The sequence below is a fragment of the Quercus robur genome, chromosome 6 (genome assembly GCF_932294415.1).
Source record: "Quercus robur chromosome 6, dhQueRobu3.1, whole genome shotgun sequence".
Classification (NCBI taxonomy): domain Eukaryota; kingdom Viridiplantae; phylum Streptophyta; class Magnoliopsida; order Fagales; family Fagaceae; genus Quercus; species Quercus robur.
Window position 1 is genome coordinate 39,932,851 of NC_065539.1, and position 15,277 is coordinate 39,948,127.

Consider the following 15,277-nt stretch of genomic DNA (forward strand, 5'->3'; position numbering starts at 1 on the left):
TAAAGAGTATGTTTTGGAGGCCATAATAAATTTTGGAGTATCTATAACATTTTAACAACAAATCTTATGTGACAAACTGTTATTGGTGGGTAAAAAAGTTATGTCAGTATTGAGCCCAAATTAGAATCAGTAATAACTTATCACAAAAGATTTGTTGTGAAATTATTGCGATAATGTTGTAAATCCGTAAACGATGGATACTAGGCGCTATGCGTATTGACCCATGCAGTGTTGTAGCTAACGGGTTAAGTATCCCGCTTGGGGAGTACGTTTGCAAGAATGAAACTCAAAGGAATTGACGGGGGCCCACACAAGTAGTAGAGCATGTGGTCTAATTCGATGCAAAGCGAAGAACCTTACCAGGGCTTAACATGCTGCGAATCCTCTTGAAAGAAAGGGGTGCCTTCGGGAACGCGGACACATGTGGTGCATGGCTGTCGTCAACTCATGTCGTAAGGTGTTGAGTAAAGTCCCGCAATGAGGGCAACCCTCGTGTTTAATTGCCACTGCTGAGTTTGGAACCCTGAGTAGATTGCTGCCGATAAGTCGGAGGAAGTAAGGATGACGTCAATTCATCATGCCCCTTATGCCCTGGGCGACACACGTGCTATAATGGCCGGGACAAAGGGTCGCGATCCCGCAAGGGTGAGTTAACCCTAAAAACCCGTCCTCAGTTCGGATTGTAGGCTGCAACTCGCCTGCATGAAGCCAGAATCGCTAGTAATCGCCGGTCAGCCATACGGTGGTAAATTTGCTCTCGAGCCTTGTACAGACCGTCCGTTACACTATGAGAGTTGGCCATGCTCAAAGTCGTTACCTTAACCACAAGGAGGGGGATGCCGAAGGCAGGGCTAGTGACTAGAGTGAAGTCGTAACAAGATTGTCGTACTGGAAGGTGCAGCTCGATCACCTCCTTTTTAGGGAGAGCTAACGCTTGTTGGGTATTTTGGTTTGACACTACTTCACACCCAAAAAGAAGCTAGCTACGTTTGGGTTAAACTTGGAGATGGAAGTCTTCTTTCGTTTCTCGATGGTGAAGTAAGACCAAGCTCATGAGCTTATTTTCCTAGGTCGGAACAAGTTGATAGGATCCCCTTTTTGTTGCCCTCATGTTGCCACACAGGAGGGACATGGGAACGTAAAAAAGGAAAGAGAGGGATGGGCTTTCTTTTGCTTTTGGCATAGCGAGCCTCGGCGGGAGGCCCGCACGACGAGCTATTAGCTCAGTGGTAGAGCGCGCCCCTAATAATTGCGTCATTGTGCCTGGGTTGTGAGGGCTCTTAGCCACATGGATAGTTTAATGTGCTCATTAGCGCCTGACCCTGAGATGTGGATCATCCAAGGCACATTAGCATGGCGTACTTCTCTTGTTCGAACCGGGGTTTGAAACCAAACTTCTCCTCAAGAGGATAGATGGGGCGATTTAGGTGAGATCCAATGTAGATCAAACTTTTTATTCAATCGTGAGATCCGGGCGGGACTACCACATCTCCTCTCTTCTCGAGAATCCATACATCCCTTATCAGTATATGGACAACTATCTCTCGAGCACTAGTTTAGGTTCGGCCTCAATGGGAAAGTAAAATGGAGCACCTAACAACGTATCTTCACAGACCAAGAACTACGAGATCGCCCCTTTCATTCTGGGGTGACGAAGGGAGCGTAAGCTAGTGATGCTTTTGGCTACTGGACTCTCGCCATCTAGGGTACAGCACTCCACCACTTTGCCTAGCAACACGACACTTGTATTGCTCTCCCACAACCCCTCGTTTTCACGGTTTCGGCTACTCCCATTTCGCTCACCGCTACTACGGGAATCACTTTTGCTTTATTTTCCTCTAGCTACTAATATGTTTCAGTTTGCCAGGTTGTCTCTTGCCTACCCATGGATTTAGTAGCAGTTCGAAAGGATGACTTATTCGGGAATCTTCGGATCTACACTTATTTTCAACTCCCTAAAGCATTTTGTTGCTTACTACGCCCTTCCTCGTCTCTGGGTGCCTCACCGTAAGCCTTTCCTCATTTGAACCTCACCCTTAACTTTAAGGCTATGCCATCCTAAGGTGCTACTAAATGGAAGGATCGTATCAACGTCCATGAATGAGAAATCATAGATCGAATTGCCGAATCAGAAAAATTGGGTGCTATCATATAGCTTTGTATTGGCTAAGTTCACGAGTTGCAGATAAGGGACTCGAATCACTGACATCCGCCACATGGTAAACCGCCGCCTCTCAAGCCCCCGACTGATTCTACCATAGAGGCCAACGATGGACAATAGGTTATTTATGTTGAACCCAAATTCTTGTGATTCTTAAGCTAGGGTGGTCGAATAGGTTGGTTTAGTAATTTTCTTTTTTGCAAGTACATATATACATTTTTTTGCAAGTCAGGGTAGTCCTGTGATCATCCTGACATAAACGTGGAGCTGCCCTTGCGTGAGGAACAAAAAGAGAGAGAAAATAGATTAGCATATGTAGAGTGAAGAGACAAAAGAGCCAAAAAATAGGAAAAGACTAAGAGAAATATTGACCCTTGTTTTGAAGGGTGGACACAGAATTGGGTTACGATTGTATACTATAGTTAATCTTAGGAAGGCAAAGTCATGCTTTTTAAACTATGAGTAGACAATGTGCAAATATGCCAAACCAAATAGGGGTAATGTGTAATTATCTCTAAAATTTTATATTCACCCATGATGAATGATGAAATCTTGTGACAGATCACAGTTAGTAACCCCAAAATAGAGAATTAAAAAACAAGATTGGATGCCTAGAGTATTGTATTTCAATTAGCACCTCTTGCTATTTTCATTGAAAACGTCCATGGTTCAACTAAGGATCATATGAGAGAATAGTTTTGATGACTTATAGGTGGAAGAAGTGATGGAGAATGATGTGTTTATAGGGAGATAATGCATATAGATGCCTTTTCATCCCCCCCCCCCCCCCCCACCCCCTCCCCTTCTTTTTTTTCAATGAAGACATCCAACATTCAACTAAGGATCTAATGAGAGAGTAGTTTTGATGGCTTACAAGTAGAAGAAGTGATGGAGAATGATTTGTTTATAGGGAGACAATGCATATGGATTACTATGTTGTGGGGAGATTTAAGCTGAATGATACCTTCTATTATGCATTACAAACTGTCAACCAAATTGCATATAAATATTAAAACCCAACTGGGAATTGTTGTATATACATGTATATACATGTAGGTTTGTTGTATATATATGTATATACATGTAGGTTATCGTATGCATCCTACCTAAAGAGTAAAAAGATGAATAATGATTGAAAGAAGAAAAAAATTGAGATTAAAGATCTCGCTCGAGCAAGGTTGCTTCTTGCTCGAGTGAAGGCCTTTAATTGAGAAAGGGACAAGCAAAGGTACAAGCGAACTTTTGGACTTGATCTTGTTTGAAGGAGAAGGGGGGGGGGGGGGGGTGGGGGGGCTATTGAAATACATGTGAACTTTTAGGTTCTAAATGAAATTTCAATTTTTAAAGAGCTTGCTTAACAAGATATTCTCGCTCGTGTGAGAAGGGTAATTCACTTGAGCGAGACAATTGCAGTAAGAGTGTGTTCTAATAATTTTTGTAAAAAGAAGAGGTCAATGATGGCTTTTGAGTCCATAATGGCTAGTAATTGTTTTGGCAATGTTTTAGAGTGCTTGCCCCAACTTAGGTGACCTTCCAAGGGTACATTTACAATGACAACTCTTCATTGTTTATGAATAGACTTCCATATTTAGCTTGAGTTTTTTGCTTGTTTGTTTGTTTTTCCAGATTTTGTACACATTTTTGTGAAAATTCACAATATTCTCCTAGTTTGCAATTTGTAGAATCCTTGTGTATTTTGAAAATAATATGACCACAACCCTTTAGCAAACTTATTCAAGTGGGGTAAATATCATCTTAAAGATAATGATTCATTCGTACCTGTAAGGATCAGATTTGAGATCCAAGCCCAAAGTATGAAAGGACTTAGGCCCAAAAAGCCCAAAACAATGAATTTGTAGAGAATGAGTTAGAAAAACTGGGCTTTAGTTAGCCGAACAACAAGTTAGGTAGGTTTGATGTCAAAAGAATGAAAATACACAAGTGTATGCTGAAAAAAAAACGTCCTCGGCCTTCGCCGAGGACACTGGTTTTTTTTATAATGCTTTTAGGTAGAGTTACAAGTTTGATTCTCAATTGCTACAGTGTTTCTTTTCTCCTTTTTTCCCCTCCCCTTTCTCACTCACTCCTTCTCCTCTTATACTGTCTTTCCCTTTCATCTCCACCTTCCACGTGCATTCTAGACGATTGGTTTGGATATTTGTCCCATTAGCACTCCCCATAAGTCCTTATGTAGCAGCTGTATGGCTGAAAGCCACTGTTCAGGCATCACCTCCACATTAATGCGGCCAGAGAGTTAGCTACAGTGCATTTAATGCGGAGGCAACAACTTTCACCTAAGATATTTTGGGACTCCTCCTTATCTGATGTCTTTGCAATGCTTGTCTGCTCCAACTGAATTTTCGGGATCGTCACTCTTGCTGATAACCATCTCTTAGGACCTCGGCTTTGCCTAGCCGAAGACACTTTCATCCTCAGCATACTCTCTTGAGCTATTATGACCAAATCCCACCTTTTTATTCATCAACACAGTCTCTTCTGACGAAGACTTCTTCCCCTCGGGTAGATCCTTGTTCTCAGCTTGGGCCACAAGCCCAATATACGGGTAGATAATGAACTCCTGGGCCCAAGGACCCTATAGTACCTATAAGCTAATTTGTTCTTTGTTATTTCCATTGATTTCCCCTATATTCCCCAACATGTAATTTCTTTAATTGGTTATTTATTCATTATTGTGTAGATACTAGGTTTTATTTATTTATTATTATTATTTTAAAATTTTTTTATTATTTGTTACATACATGCTATTCAGTGGTGGCTCCACATTTATGTTAAAGTGATTATAGGATCACCTTGATTTGCTAAAAAATGTATATATATACACACACACTTGCAAAAAAAAAAAAAAAAAAAATTAACATATTTTGATCACCATAATTAAAATGTTAAACACTCTTACTTGAGAATCACATGAATTTGGATTCAACAAAAATAAAAGTAATGCTATACTCAAAACATTTTCACAATAATTTCACAACAAGTCCTATGTGGTAAGATGTTACTAATTCTATTTGGGTCCAATACTAACCTCATTTTTTTACCCACCAATAACAATTTGTTATATAAGATTTGTTAAGAAAATGTTGTGGACATAGGATTACTCCAAAAATAATTATGCCCCCAAACATAATCCGTAACCCCTTAAACTAAAAAAAAAAGTCTTAGGTAACAACAATAAAAATTAACCCAAATAACAACAAAAATAACCTAAACAAAAACAATACTAGCCAAACAGCAAGTTAACAAATTATCCAACAAAAAAACTTATTAACAAAAAAAAAAAAAAAAAAATTCTAATCATTCAAATTTGTAACTCGTTAAACTCATTACATAAAAATAATCTGTAATTTAATTTTTCCTTAAAAAATGTACCAAGAGAAATATTGCGTTCATGAGTTCTCTTTGGTGATGTTGATAGTTATGCTCTCTTTGACTTTACAGTTGCAGTAATTTGGCTCTCTTTGGTGACTTGTTTCGTAATGGTAGCAAATATCATCCGCCTCTCTCTCTCTCTCTCTCTCTCTCTCTCTCTCTCTATATATATATATATATATTATTATTATTATTTTTCTCTCTCTTTTCTACTATCATTTTCAACTCTTTCTTACTTTATTACTCTCATTTCAGCATTTTTAGTTCTTACTTTACCTCTTATCAATCAATTTTATTAGATTTTGTATAATTTAAATTTCTTATTGACCACTCTAAAAAAAATCCATAGAATCGCCACCAACATTATTCATTTTATATGAATGGTTACTTTAGTTTTGAACTAACACTACATGCTAAATATTTTTTGGACTTTCATAATGGCAAATGCATGTAAAAATGATTAGTCTAAACAAGGTACCCTTTTTTGCTTAGAGCCTTGTAGCTTAAAATGGAAACATTTAAGATTAAAATTTCTCCCCTCTAACTATTGAATTAAAAAATAGGAACATTTTTTCCTGTAGTCCTTTATATTTGTTTGCATCTTAACATACGGGGTCGTATTGTTCCTTTTTGTTTTTGTGGTCATTTTCTATTTTCATTGAACAATATTTCTAATCTTTTTGCAATTTTAGTTTGCAACTTCTTCACAAGATTTCAAGGAATAAGAACATTTAAGGAAAAAAAAAAAAACAATTGATAAAGATCTAGTGGAGATTTAGAAAATATAATTCGTATTCTTACATTGAAAATAGAACCGTATAGCTCGACAATGGCCATAAAGGCATAAACTGTATTTTTCTACCAAATTCTTTAAGAACATTATGTCTATTGCTAATGAAGAAAAGAAAAAAAAATGATGAACCGATTTCTCAATTTGAGATTACAAAGGAAATTCAAGTTGAATATGACAATACAATGACAAACAACTCTAGAAATTCTGATTGACTTCTCAAAAATTCAAAAGAAAGTAAAGTTAAAAAAAAAAATAATAATAATAACGGCTATTCTAGTGAATTTTACGGGCCCTTGTGAACACATGGAACGTGAGCCAGCCAGAAGGCTAGTGCAAATTCCTTGGATAATTTAATTAGGAAAAATGGACCATATAGGTACAAATTGATATCAACACATATACTTTGAGGATATAAAAGGTAACTTGACATCACATATCTTGAATTGTCCAACATGATAATACTACTTAAACAGGATAGAACATTGAACCTAACCAAAACCTTAGAAAAGGTTTAAACAAAAAAAAAAAAAAAAAAAAAAAAAAAATTATGGTGTGGACTTTGAACCGATTTGGGTTTACCATTTAGAAAATGAGTTAAATTATAGTCTCATGTCACTCCCTATCACATCGAGTCACCTAAAAATGAACGCCCATTTCTCTAGTTTGAATTTAGGCTTAAATGCAACAAAACCCCCTTAATGTTTGGGTTAGGCTGCGTTTGTTTCACCTAAAAATGGTTTTAGGAAATTATTTTACACCCTTGTGGGTGTTTGGTACCTATGGAAAATATGGTCAAACGAAAAATACGGTACACGTTGACCGGAAAATAAGACCCTTTGGCTGTAAAATCGTTTACACTCTTATTTTACCTTCAATGAATTTCCGGAAAACACACTCGAAGAGAAAGAGTGAGAGAGAGAGCTCAAGCACACTCCACCTAAAGTGATTCCCAAGCACATCCTCGTCGGTTAGATCACCGTCCTCGTCCCCTCCACGCGGGCTCACACATCCGAAGACAAAGAGAGAGCTAGAAGGGAAAGTGAAGAAGACAACCCAACCTTCGCCGGTCTGATCGCGCCATAGGTTCATGCCTCAGCCTCAGCCTCACCAGACCGTCATCATCTTTGCCACAGATCTACATCACTGGTCAAGGAAGCTTTCTCTTCTCTCTTCCTCTCTCTTTCCCTCTAACCAACCAAAGTCGAGAAGCTATCAAACCCACCCACGATCTCTGATCTACAAACCAATCTTGTCGCCGTCGCCTCCTTCAGACCCACCCACCGATCTCGCCGCTATCAGACCCACCTACCGATCTTGCCACTGTCAGACCCACCCACCCATCTGACCTCCTTCAGACCCACTCACAAATCTTTGGTCCTTTACCTCTCTCTTTCTCTCAATCTATCTCTCCCTCTCCCTCTCTCACGATCGGTGCTTATATTTGAGAAAGACTGAATTTTGTTTTTGTTTGTTATGTTTTATTGTTGATTTGGTTTATACATTCAGATTTCCTATTATAATATTTGTTTGGAAGCTGAGAAAATGTGTTTTCCAAAGAATTTTCAGAAACACAACCAAACACCTGAAATCATTTCCATTTATGTAAAATATTTTCAAGCTTTGAAATCATTTTACATTGAACCAAACGTAGCCTTAGTTGTAAAACACTCCTTTGGGGTTTCCATATCCATCAAAGTAACTCTTGAGACTAACTTCTGTTAGCTCTTAAGATGGAAAAATCTAGGGACCTCATGTGACCATATTAAGAAAACCCACCAATTGATTTGTGCCATTGGACACATGAAAGTTAGTTTTATAATTCAACTTGGCAGATATAAAACTTTCAATAGTTACAGGCTAAAACACTATTTTAGTCCCTACGTTTTGGGATTACAGTCAAGTTGGTCCTTACATTTTGACAACAGTCAATTTGATCTTTGTTATTTTCAAGTTACAGTCAATTTGGTCCTTACTGTTAACTCACTAACAGAAAATGCTTATGTGGCTAACGGTATGCATTACTGGCACACTTGAAACTTACATGGCGTTAGAATAGTATTAAAAATGCCATGTTAGTAATTTAATTTTTTTTTAAGTCACGTCAAAAAGAGAAAACAAAAAAATCAAAATTTATGCTAAACTAAACTAAAACCAAAGTGTAAAATAGCAATGGAAAGTGGAAACAACTCGCCACTGTAGAATTTAGCTTTCACTTTTAAAATCAAAATTAGCTTAAGCATTCCAACAAACTCACACAAACAGCAAAATCAGCCTCACGTTCAAAACCGAACAAACAATTTTTAAAACGAAGAAAAATTAAAAGGAAAGAGTAATAGTGGCACCAGAAAAGAAAGAACAGAACAATAGCGATGAAGAAGGTAAAAAGAAGGTAAAAGAAAGAATAGATCAGGACATGCAAAATGGATAAAACCCATGGCCACTATTTTGAAATCTCAAAGTACTCGCAAGTGTGCGAACCGTACCGAAGTATAATTTGACAAGAATGAGGTCAAACCCATAGGGACTTGAATGAATGTAGGAAAATTAATCAAATCGTAACCAAATTAATCCTGATCTAGTTTAATAAAATTTGGTTTTTTTTAAAAAAAAAAATATTAAATAAACTAAACAAATAATTAAACTAAGCAAAGATATAATATAAAGCAGTAAAGAGATATAAACAATTTAGAGAAATGAATTAATTAAGGTTTTATAATCCACCTTGTTAATTCTTATCAACATATATTTACGATCATTAATTTTTCCCAACCATTACATGATAATCTAGAAATCAATCTTGCTACCATGAAGAACATTATCATTAAAACTTCTATTTAAATATCTAAAGCATGTTTTTCTTCGCTTCCTAGGTATAAAACCAAATCATCAATTGTATCTGTAGCCAAACAAAACACAAGACATATCCAATTTTAAAATCAAGAAATAATAAACAAAGCATTCAATTAATTAAGACAAATCCTAAATCACGAGAAAAACATGATTGAACTTAAATCTAGAATCTCATATTAGTCAATTGATCTGAAATAAGAACAATTTAAATCATTAAAGAACAAATATTGTGGGAAAAATCAAATCACATAAATAATACTAATAATCCTTAACAAAGTTTCATCCTTAACCCTAATTATAAATTTCTGTCTCTTGCTCCAATTTTCTGTTTTGCATCCCAGCCCTAGCACTAGCCTCTCTTAATTTTGCCATAAAGAGCCTTTAAATAAGTCAAGAAATCCTATTACAAGATGAATTCCCGTTTGGAGAAAATCCTAAATTGTTAGGCTTTACTTAACTAACTATTTTGACCCATTTAACGTCAGAATTAGGACTTTTGGTAAACGAAAAAGTTGTAGCCCTTTAAGTTAACTTTCCAGCCCAACTTGAATAATCTCGATTGGACATCTGAGTCGAAATTTACGCCCAAAAATACTAATTGATGTGCAGGCTCGAATCCTAATCCAATTTGGACTTGGATTTGGTGCAAATTTCCTTTGATTCCTTGCTCCAATTGGACTTAAATTTAATTGGGTTGGTCTTCTTCATCTTCATCATGTCCCTTTGCAAAGTAAAGTCCATTAGCTTTCTACTTTGCACAAATCCACTTATTTAATTCCATTCTCCTACAAAAGACAAATTCATGCAATAAGATTCAATTAAACAAATCCACTTATTTAATTCCATTCTCCTACAAAAGACAAATTCATGCAATAAGATTCAATTAAACAAATCCACTTATTTAATTCCATTCTCCTACAAAAGACAAATTCATGCAATAAGATTCAATTAATCACAAAATTGATTATTCAGCATTATTCCAAAACTAAATATAAAATGCATGAATTAACTCAAAATAAGTATGATAATGCTTTCTAACAATGATATAAATATGCAAAATTAAGCTATTGTCAATGCACATCAGCCACCTCTCCTCAAGCTCGTTGCCTCCGTCCACCAGCACTAGATACGGTGGTTCTCAAACCCAAATCTTCCTCTCTAATATTTTGGCCTTACCCCCTCTCTCTTTGGCTGTTGACCACCATTGCCACGAATGGTGATGGGTCTTGGTTCTTTCCTCTCAGTTTCCGTGATTATGGTTTACTATGGGCTTGGTTTGTTGGTTGATTTTCAAAACGTTTATGGTGGTTGTTTGTTTTTGGGTATGGTTTCTAGGTTTTTTGAGTTCCATTGATTGTGGGTTTGGGTACTTTAGAAGGTGGGTTATGCTAAAATTCTATGTATTTATGGGTTTGTGAATCCTGTGTTTGTATTAAGTTCCATTGGTTATGGGTTTATGGTTTTGGTTCATTTTCCAGTCAATTAGTGTTTGAATCACAATAAAATTTAAGAAAAGTAATAGGGAATTTTGAGTTTTTTTAATTAAAAAAATTCATTTTACTATCCTACATGCCACATAAGCTTCAAGTGTGCCAACAATGAACACCTTTAGCCACATAATCATTTTCTGTTAGTAAGTTAATGGTAGAGATCAAATTGACTGTAACTTGAAAATAATAGGGACCTAATTGACTGCTATTAAAATATAAAGACCAAATTGACTGTGATCTCAAAATATAAAGATCAAAATAGTATTTTCGCTATAGTTAAAAGGAAGAATTGAAACTTCGCAGGGTGTTTTCATAGTTGACCCAAATCCAAGTAGATATGTTTGCATTTCAGCCACCCATAACCTAAATCCATATCCCTAAGCCCTTCCAAATATGCCTTGGAAAACCCATCTAGCATTTATCATTGGGCCTTCTCCATCATCACAAAGCCCTAGCACCCAAAACATTAACACAAAAAAAAAAAAAAAAAAAGTGGCCCCACAATGTGCGTAGGCAATAATCTACTATAGAGCCCTAAAGGCTTCCTCGGTCATGCATAAATCTTTTCTTTTCACCCCTGCACGCCCCACACTTGTCACCGGCCCTATATTTTTATATATAACGTCACCAAACCCTCTCTTACATTTTTCATTTTTTACAAATTTAAAAATATAAATTTTTTAGGTTTTAAGTAAAATATTTTATAAATATAAATATAAAATTGAAATAAATAATTTAAATTTATTTTTAAAGCTTCCAGTTTTTTTCTTTATAGAGTGTAAAAAGGAACATTTCCAAAAAAGGCCAAAAACCTATTCTCTCTTTCTTTCTTCCGACAAATAAAAATAAATTTTAATTAAAAAATATGTTTTTTATTTAATACCAAAAAAATAAAATAAAATAAATACCATTTTGTTTTTTGGGTTCCGTCTTTGCTCTCTCTGTCTCTCTCTTCTATCTCTCTGTGCTGCTCCTTCGACCTATCTCTCTCTCAAAAATCTCAGAGCATCTTATTGGCCATTGACAAAGCTCTGGACTTCGATTTCCAGGTTCGTATACGCATACGATCTATGCGATTGCCCTTCTCAATTTCATTTTCCATGTCTTATTTTTAAAATTTTTGTTGGCGTCACAAGGTCTGAATTTGATCGGGATTTTTATTTGGGGAATATTTATGTACGATCTTTGGGTTCGGATTGTTGTGGTTTTTTATGCAATTGGGTGCGGCTAGATGGTTTTGTTTTTTGTTTTTATTTTTTTTTTTTAGGGTTTTGGGGGTTAATTTCATTGACCGTTTAATTTGATTTTGTTTTTATTGTGTTTGATTTTTTTGCAGCTATTTTTTTCTATTTTTGAATTTGGGGTTTACTGTTATTTGGTTTTTCTCGGGGTTGGGTTTTTGGCTTAGAGTATTGTGAAATGTTGGGGTTTGTTTGGTTGCCGAGAAAATTGTGGAAAGTAGAAAGAAACTGAAGTTTTTTTTTTTTTTTTTAATAAAAAAATTATCATGCTTTGAAGCTGTGTTGGGGTTTGGGAAAAAGAAAGAGCTAACAAAAATCTGAGCCAAACGGTTCTTTTAGGATCTTTGGAGTGAAGGTTTTGGTTCTTTAATGTCCCAGTTTGTGGAAAATTTATTAATTCAATTTCAATTCTTTTGTTTTACTACATTCCCAGCAACGACAAAGAATGATTTTTTAAGTTTTTTGTACTGTAGAATTGGCAATTCATGAGCCTCGGGCATATACAAGTAATTTTGGTCCGGGTTTTCTGTTATATTGTTGTCATGCAAAGTGTGGTTTGAGATGCAATATTGACTGTTCTATTGTTGGCTTTCTTATTATGTAGTGAGTAAATTCAGGAGTGTGGAGGAAGGAGTTTTGAAGTGGGAAATGGCTGGCACTGCAAGTGAGGAGTCTGGAGTGGGAAGGTCCACGGAGGGATTTTCAAGTGGGCAGCGTTGTCAATCCGGGGAAGCATTGGCGGAATGGCGGTCTTCTGAGCAGGTGGAAAATGGAACCCCATCGACTTCGCCTCCTGATTGGGAAACTGATGATGATAATGATGGAGGTATGTGTTTTGTCCCGTTACACCCTTTTCCCCTCAACGATATCTACATATACAAACGACCAGAAATGGTCAAGCATTTGGTCTACCGTTGTTAGGGTCTGTTTGTTTAAGCTTATAAACTGGCTTATTTTTCAGGCCAACTTATATACGGCTATTTAAGGCCTCTTTTTTTTTTTAGGTACAACTGTACTTTTATACAACTTATTTTTTAAGCCAAATCAGCCAAGAATTTAAGCTATCCTAAATGTGGACACTTAGAAAGTGTTTATATTATTTATCTAACACATTCTTATAGCTTATATCCTTGACAAACTTACCCAACACTTTCTGCGTGTTGTATGATTTCTTCTTCTTTTCCCCTCCCCTTCATGTTATGTAAGAGCTTTTTGCTTGTCTTTTTACCTGTATTGGTGTGCGCAAGTACCCTGTCTTCCATTCTACATTATTGTTGTACTTTAACAATACTTATGAAGGAACTGTTGTACATCAAAAATGTAGTTTGGGCGTCCAACACAGTGACATAGCCATGTAAAACTTTCTTTTAATGATTTTTCATGTTTTTCTTTTGTGTAATTTATTTTGCACACTTTTTCACTGCAGTTATAAATCTTCAAACTTCTTCTAATATTATGAGAAATAAGCAAGGAACTTTTTACCTATATCTTCAAACTGTGATATAAAAAAAATCGTACTGCATGATGCTTCTCTAGGTTGCACGGACACGCCATTTTTGGCGTTGTGTCGGACACGTGTCGGACACCGGAACGGGTACGACTCGCCGGATTCCAGTGTCCGGCGAGTGTCCTCTTTTTTTTTTTTTTTTTTCTCCGACTCGCGCTGACGCGGCGCAGACACGGCTCCGACGCGGCGCCAACGCATCTCCGACGCGTCCGACACGCCAGCAGTGAAGAAAAAAAAAAAATTTCGGCATATTTCGAGTCATTTAGGCTATTCCGGCCAATTTCTGCTGAAATGAAAATTTGTCCGATACAAGATTTTGACTGAAAAAAAAAAAAAAAAAATCAAAATCCTACCTCCTCCTTCTGGGTTTCGTGCTTTTCTTCCTCCCCTTCTTCTTCTTAATTTCGGTCTCTTCTTCTTCCTCTTCTTCTTCTTCTTCTTCTTTTGGTTTCGGTCTGCTACCTGACTACCTCTTCTTCTTTATTTGTGTGTCTTGGCTGTCCTCCACTTGTGTTTAGTGTTTAGACTTTAGAGTCTTTAGGCTTTAGATATTTTCTTTGTTTTGTGGTGTTTGTGATCCCCACGTAATACTCATTCCTTCCAGGCTCTTTTGTTTTGTCTGTTTGAATTTAATTAACATTTTTTTTTGCTTTGTTTTGTTTTTGTGAACCTCACGTGACTCATAATAAAAAAGAAACTTTCAACCTTTTGATTCCATAGTCACTAAAATTAGAAAAAGCATAGAACTATAAATTTTTTTACAACTTTTTGTTACAATTGTGATGTGATAGATTGTGATTGGTGAAAAAAAAATTATATACTTATAACTTCAAAACCTTCAATATTTATTATATGGATTTTTTTATCAATAATATATATATATGTATGTATATAAAATAGTGGTAAGCCCGAAACAGTATGCAACAATATGCCGAAATAGGTCGGTACCGAAACATTCCGTTCCAATAGACAAACTGAAACAGGATCCGAAACGGTATTCATAACATTGATTTTGAGAAACCCACCTCTCAAGTTCTCAACCCACCCTCCCTCTGACCTTTGCCGCTGCCCTCTGTCCCTTGCCAAAGCTAGATTGAGCCGATTATAAGTTTTAACGTTTTGTCTTTTTTTTTTTTTTTTAATACCACTCTCACAGTTAATGTATTTCTTTACTCAGCCTTTTGTTTTGCCTTATAAATTATAATATTTATTATGAATTTAGTGATTTTTGTTTTTGTGTATCCTGCTATAGTTTTATTTATTTATTAAAGTTAAATATTGTGTATTATTGTACTACTTTGGGTGTTAGTTTACTTATTTGTAGTTCTTACATAATTTAAATTCTAGACATAAATGTATTTTATGTCTAAAAATATTAAAAAATATGCCTAAATATAAAATATAATTAATTATTTAACCGCCGTGTCGTGTCCTTATTTTTCAAAAATTGCCGTATCCCCGTGTCGGTGTCCGTGTCCGTGCAACATAGATGCTTCTCCCAGGGTTTCTAAAACTTGTACTACTGGTCTTATTTTAAAGTTTTTTCCTAGAATGAAGATGTAAACCATCACTTTAAGAGTATTATGAGAAGATTGTGTTTGCTTGCTTCTTGATTTTAGCTCAAGTGGCACTTTCTACTCCCTTAATAATGGGATGAAGGGTAAGGTATGGGTTCAGAACCCACAATGTGTGCGCTTAACTTACCAATCCAAAAAAAAAAAAAAAAAAAAAAAAATCTTGAGATGAAGATATTTCATTTATGAACTGTCATTTTTCTTGTGTGAGGCCTCTCGAAGCCTTATACTTTATATTTTTTTGGTTGGTTTTAGCTGTCTTTGCTGAAGC

At 35.9% G+C, this 15,277-nt stretch overlaps 1 protein-coding gene across 6 annotated transcripts in view; it reads left to right on the forward strand.

Annotated features, from left to right (window-relative positions):
* The window catches only part of LOC126688719 (TNF receptor-associated factor homolog 1a), a 41,576-nt gene that overhangs the window by 14,396 nt on the left and 11,903 nt on the right, over nt 1-15,277 (forward strand). For 2 of the 6 annotated variants that reach the window (XM_050383507.1, XM_050383512.1), the window contains exons 1-2: nt 11,570-11,733; nt 12,530-12,751. The exons of 2 other annotated variants lie outside the window; for them this stretch is intronic. In XM_050383507.1, the coding sequence (XP_050239464.1) occupies nt 12,574-12,751 (178 nt within the window). In that variant the 5' untranslated portion in view covers nt 11,570-11,733; nt 12,530-12,573. Of the gene's footprint in view, nt 1-11,569; nt 11,734-12,529; nt 12,752-15,277 lie in introns of those variants that run through there. 2 more of the 6 variants (XM_050383510.1, XM_050383509.1) reach the window with 2 other exon arrangements.